Genomic DNA, 6,429 nt, shown 5'->3' on the forward strand with positions numbered 1-6,429 from the left:
CAAATACTCAACGACATCCTTGCAGCTGACTTGTCACAGCTTCGGAAGACCATCCCTCATAATGACCCTCCCAGGCACATGACAGCACACAAGTCAAATCAACGCAAATGATGAAGAGGAAGGCAACCCACCCAAGGAAAGGGTCCACTACACAGCCCCTGCAGGTCTAGCTTTATCAGAAACAGATTTCATTCCACCTACACTAACCTAAAATCCAGAGGCTTCATGCATCCACTTACCTTGAAATTATAAACAAAACTTGATGCACAAGTCCATTTCTCGGAGGGATACGTTTGTAGTTTCATAACATCCTCAGAGAAGCATGACTCAAGAAAGGATAAGAGCCCCTGATCTACAGCACTAGACTGTGTGCATCCTTCAGGCATCCCTCCACAAGCACTTTCTCTTCGGAGATTTGGAGAACTGCTGAGCCTCAAGACCGCAGCTCCTGACAAGCATCTGATGGGTGCTCCTCTCTGATGTCAATGTGGAACTCTGAGCTTAACCACTGGCGAGGCTGTGTCTCAGCCGTACAAGACAATGATACGTGACCTTTCAGACCATAATGCCCACAAGCACATGGAGCACCTAACAATCTGCTCTTCTGGGCAGCTTTCCGCTATAAGCATTCACAAAGTTACCTCAAAGGACTGGTGATATTTTCTCTAGATAACATAAAAAGTAAAAACAAAAACCCATCTTTTGCTTGCGGATAAAAAATTACAGGTAAGCACAAAAAAATCATTTTCCTACATAAACATTATTTTTTAATTTTAAAGATAACCTTCCCACATCAGTTGATACAATTTGAGCTATGTTCTTTTTTGCCTTTTTGTTGTCTTCATCTTTTGCTATACTGCAACACAAGCACTGCCATAGCCTTAGACACACACACACACACACACACAGTCAACCATCCACCCATAGTATCGTGGTTAGAATGTCTCAAGGGCCCAAGGCCATCAAGTGAGGAAGCTGGCCTGTAGGGCCACCGAGACAAGGCCCTTTAAGATCTCACCCATCTAGAAGTCACAGGCATCCAGAGTCTGGTCCTCAGCATAACAAGGCCAAACACATATCTTTATCAAACATACACACTTGAGTAGACTCAAGAGAACTAACTCATCCTAACCCAACTAGAAGGGACTGAAATGCAAATGAGAATACCAATTTACTAATTAATCAAAGAGAATATCCCTTCTCACTAATCAGAAAATTCACATCTGAAGCCACAACGCTGCTTGCCTAATGCTAGGATACGAGGTATCCTGGATTGATAGTCAATTCACCAGAAGTTAGACCAAAGAGAGACAGAGAGTTTGGGGAATACCCAATGAATTATCCAACCTACACCTTTTTAGGGACAAAGTTGTCCCTTTCACATGCAGGTCTCCTTCCCTTGGACATCATCGCCCTAACACTGCAGGCTTCTTGGTCTGTGAGCTTTCTTCCTCCACAGCCTTCTCTTCATTAGGAACTTCTCTAGAGAGGGTACAATACAACTGATGAGGGGGTGCCGTACATGCATCATTAGCCTTGTTTCAGATCAAAATCTCCCAGATAAAGCTGCTCAAGCCACCCACCCGAGGCCACAGCTGGATAAGGCAGAGCAGAGATTCAAAGCCAGATCTCAAGCCCAAGCCCCCTTTCGAGCTTGCAGTAAATCACTGCTTTCAAGTGTCTTCCCACGGCTTCCACCTCCCAGCCTGATTGAAATGCCCCTCCTCAGGGTCCCCTAACACCCTAAGCACCCCATGGCACTAAGTGCTGGTACACAAATCTCTCTCTCACTACACTGAAACGTTCTGAGGATGGGGATCATAGCTCACTCATCTCTGTATCCCTCGTGTGCTATCCATCTATCCAGATAAATATGCAAACTAATTTGTCAGTGGTTTAATATGAAGGTCACCAAACTGAAGGCCTTGAACTCGCTGTGTAGGCTTAGGAAGGTCACAAATTCTCCAGCCATCAACAAACATCTCATCTAAAACATGGGATGAAATGGATATATGAGGTGGCTTAGGTCCCTTCTGGATCTAAAAAGCACTAGCACTATAGACGGGCCCTGGTTTTTTATAGCCTATCTTAGCAGTTTGAATTATTAGAAATAAGTTAACCTCGTTGGTCTTCTGTACCACTCAACAGAAGCATATACATAAATAATAGTTCAGAAAAAGCTTCCTCTTTTCTGAAAGGAGATAACTATCATTTACACCAAAATCAAACAGTGGCACCCTCCTCTGGTGAGTGTTCAAGGAGCTGAACACCACAAAAGGCAAGAATTTGATGGTGGGATTTTCTTTGAATAAAAGAAAAATCAGAGGGAAATTACCACCTAATATTCTTTGTTATTATCATATTCCCAATAGCAACTAACTCACTCCTTTTTACAGCACTTTCCTTATTTTGCTCTAAAACAAAGCCAAAATGAATGAACTGGCTCCATACTGCAGGAGGTTAGAAATAGAAAATTACTTTATTTTTAAGGGTACTGATAATATTAATTATTTTGCAAACAGCAGGCTTTCTAATGTAAGGCACAACGGAAAGCATTTCATAGTTTGGCTAACAATGATCATCTTCTTGTTTAGCATTTAAGAACTTAACGAAAAGCCCTGTACATGTAAAACACTCCTAGTTAAATAAGAGCATTTATCATGTCCCTTTTCTGGATGGTATATTTACTGGAGAATAGTACTGGAAATTTTTCAACCTGAAATCTGCTTGGGTCTGAAACTTTCAGGTTTTAGAATATCAACTTAATAGAAAACTTAAAATACCCATTCACTTACACGTGCGGGCTCAAAATATGTCAATATAGCACAGCCAAACAAGTACAACCCAAAGTTCCACAACATTAATAGTATATCCAGACCTTTCAATTAAACACAAAACTGTGCTAAGGCCAGAAGCAGACTATCATCTGCCAACAATTTTAATGTAAAAAGTATATAATAAATATAAGTTTTGCTGAATGGTTTACAACAGGCCAGGCACATAAAATGAAAATACGCACATTCTAACTCAAACCAAGGAAACAAATCAGTCATTATACTGGCGACCTCATCATTAAGGTGTGTCTTCCTTAAGTACACAGCATGTCTGTCAATCAAGTTCACATCCTCCTCCTCCTGTGAGGGGAAAGGAAGCCCACACTACACCAGAGGCTGCGAATCACAACCAGCAAGAAACCCTGAGTAGCAAAGCCAGAATACAGAAAGGGCTGGGGCGGGCGGAAACAGGAGAAACTGACTTCAGCTCTACCAAATACATTTTCCAACTAAGTTTGTCACTCCTGGCAAAGTTGGTTCTACAAGGCAGGAAAACACACTGTCCTGGAAAGAGGAGCAGAGCAATGGGTGAAGTGATTTTGCATCGAAGATGCAGATAAGCTAACCAATTGAAAGCTTTCTCAACGTCCACCCAAAACAAAGACTGAAGAACAAGCAAGCCCTTGAAAAGGAGTGACATGCCCTACCTCCCATCCAGACGCCAGAAGGGCAAAGAAGAGAGGTGGGGGAAAAGCTGGATGGGAGCATGGGGGTGTGGGGGAGGGGGAAATGGCGAAGGAGGGCGAGCATGAGTAAGAAATTATGCTGCAAAAAAACAAAAAAAAAGTATTCAGCAATAAACTGTCACAAACTGTCAAACTGAGAGAGATGGGGCCGGCCTGGGGCTCTGTGGAGCGCGGCGCTGAGGCCACCTGTGCCACTCACCCCGCCTGAGCCCATGCCCGAGGACCAGAGCCAAGCCCCGCCTCCACCTCCAGGAAATCCGAGCCCCGCGCACAACCAGGGCGCCACAGAAATGCGGGAGAGAGACCTGACTCGGCCTGTACCTTCGCCTCTGGCTCCGAGAAAACCCCAAATAAAGGGGTTTAGCAGCAAGGACACCTCTTCGCGCTCACGCCGGCCAGGGCGTGGGGGTGAGATCCGAGCGCCGCCACCCCTGCAAAGGCCGGAGGCAGCTCGGTGCCGCTCCCCGATCCAGCCAACGCGGGCGGCCGGCTGTCACCTGGCCGCACTGCACCCGCCAAGTTAATGGAGCCGGGAAGCAGCGCAGAGACGCCCCTCGGGCGCCTCCTCGGGGCGCAGGCACGGCACGGAGTCCCAGCTCCTTCACCCACCCTGACTCGCCTCTGAAGATTCTGTCCCTTTCCCTAACGAAGCATCACAGACACTTTCTTCCGTCTTTGTGTCCAGCTCAGCCCAAACCTCAGAACTGAAGCTCTGAGGCCCCGGGCCAAAGGCCACCCCAGAAACCACTCACTCTTCCCGCGAAGCCCGCACGGACACTGCTGGGCTCCGGCCCTGGGGAACCTCACAAGTCACGAGGCACGAACCCGGCTGTGGACGGCCCTCCCTCCCCCAAACGGGATCCAGCCGTGTTTTGGGCAACTTGAGCCGCATTTGAACGAGTGATCTTGTCCAGCCGGCACCAGGTCATCACCACGCCCCTCGCACCCAGGTCCTACCCCGCGGCGCAGGCAACGTCCTGGTGTACACACACACTCACACTAGCACACCCTGTCAAACAAAGCCCCAGAGAACTCCTACCTCGCCCCCGTGTCCGTCGAAGATCCCGAAGATGGACGGGTGCGACTTGTTGGCCAGGTCCGTGAGAACTTCGAGGCGGTCCTCCACGTGGTCTCTCCGGCCCTGGATGGAATACCCCGCCACGTTGTGGCTCTTGAACTCCCAGGTCTTGGAGAACTCCGCCTCCAGCACGTCGAGGCCCCCGAGCCGCTCGTTCTGCACCATCTCGGCCACCTTGCCCTTGACCATCTTCACGCCGTCCCGGCTGGACTTGACGATGGTCTTCACCTCGTCCGTGTGGAAGAACTAACTCCACAGCGCCAAGCTGATGCACAGCAGGAAGAACGTCTCGGGTCTCAGCAAGAAGTAGCGCATGAGGCGACCCAGCAGAGGCAGCAAAGTCATTGTATCCTCGCTAGAGCCCGACCACCAGCACGCGCGCGCCCCGAAGGCTCGCCGGTCCGGAGCGCGGGGGGACGGCCCGCGGGAGGGGCAGCAGGAGGCTGCGGAGCCGGGCGGGGGGCGGACGCCGGCGGCTCGGCGCGGCCCGGAGAGCAGAGGCAGCCTCCATTTTGTCTCCCGGCCTCGCGGCCCGAGGCCCGCGCCCTGCGCACCGGCGCCCGCGCCAGCCGCACGCGCCGCAGCCCCTTTCTGCGCCCCTTTGTGAGGCGGCAGTGGCAGCGGCAGCGGCGCCCGGGCTGGGCGGCGGCAGTCAAGCGAAAGTTGCGCCGGGCAGCTCGGCCGCGGCGGGCAGGAGAGTCCAGGGGCGCCGGCGCGCGCGCGGCCCCTCCGCGGGCCCCTCGCCGCTCGCGGAGCGGTCAGCAGGTGAGGCGGCGCGGGGCGCGAGAGCCGGCGGGGAGCGAGGCGAGTCCCCTCGGCCGCCGCTGTAAGGGAGCGCAGAGCCGCGAGCCCGCCGACCCCTTCAGACGCCGGTCCCCCGAGAAAAAAAGTTTTGCGGGAGCCTGGGCAGAGGCGGGGTCCGCGGAGCCCGGCGACGCAGCACGATGGACCCGGAGCCGCAGGCGGCCGGCGGCTCTGCGTGCTTCTCCCGGCAGCTTGCGCTCCGCTCGGCTTGACTCGGCTCGGCGTCGCCCGCGCTCGCCCCGCCCCCGCGCTCGCCACGCCCCGCGCGATCGCCACGCCCCCCGCGCGATCGCCCCGCCCCCGGAGCCGGGACTCGAGGCCCCGGGGCTCCGGGCGAGCTGTCAGAGGCCAGGGAGCCTCGGCGGGGGCTGGCGCACACGCAGCCCCGGGCGGCCCAGCGAAGCGAGGGCGAGGCGAGGGGCGCGTCCACGACCGAGCTCGAGCGGACGCTGGTTCCTCCTCCCGCGCGGGCTCCCGGGACAACACGACACTGACCCTGGTCGTCGTCACGCTCCTTGCCCGGGAGCCGCGGCCGCCGGCTGGAAAGCAGAAGCCCGGGCGTGAGCGCCCCCCTCCGGCAGGCCGCGCGGTAGCGCCGTCCCCGCGTCGCCCGCATAAGGCAAGCGAGAAGGGACGCACGTCTGCCGCCTCGCAAAGCGGGGCGGAGCGGGCCGGCCGCTGGGGTTCGGTGGCGGGGGCCTGCCCGGATCCCCCGAGGCGAGGAGGATCGGGGCCTCGCAGCCTCCTCGCGAGGGGCCAAGACCCTCTGGAGGAGGACAGCAAGTGAGGACTGGGGCGCCTGGAGGTCGCTAAGATTCTCGCCCCCGGAGGGCGAGGAGGGGCTGCCTCTGCGAGCTGCCACCCGCGAGCAGGGGACTCCGGCACGGAGGCTCCCCTGGGCGCTGCCGTTCCCCGGAGGGACAGGGAGCCTCCCAGCGTGGCCGGCGCGGCCAGTCTTCCTCAGCAAAAAGAGGAGGATTGGCGGCAGATGTTAGCTCAGGGCTAACCTTCCTCAAAAACAAACAAA

General features: G+C 54.5%; 1 protein-coding gene across 1 annotated transcript in view; it reads right to left on the minus strand.

The window, feature by feature from the left end:
- LOC138922179 (ral guanine nucleotide dissociation stimulator-like) overlaps positions 1-5,632 on the minus strand; it is a 77,866-nt gene extending 72,234 nt beyond the window's left edge. Inside the window, exon 1 of the mRNA XM_070259002.1 lies at positions 4,560-5,632. Coding sequence (XP_070115103.1) covers positions 4,560-4,787 — 228 coding nt within the window. The 5' untranslated portion in view covers positions 4,788-5,632. The remainder of the gene's footprint in view (positions 1-4,559) is intronic.
- Between the last annotated feature and the right edge of the window lie 797 nt (positions 5,633-6,429).

Source organism: Equus caballus, unplaced genomic scaffold, assembly GCF_041296265.1.
Source record: "Equus caballus isolate H_3958 breed thoroughbred unplaced genomic scaffold, TB-T2T haplotype2-0000563, whole genome shotgun sequence".
In the NCBI taxonomy this organism is placed as follows: Eukaryota; Metazoa; Chordata; class Mammalia; order Perissodactyla; family Equidae; genus Equus; species Equus caballus.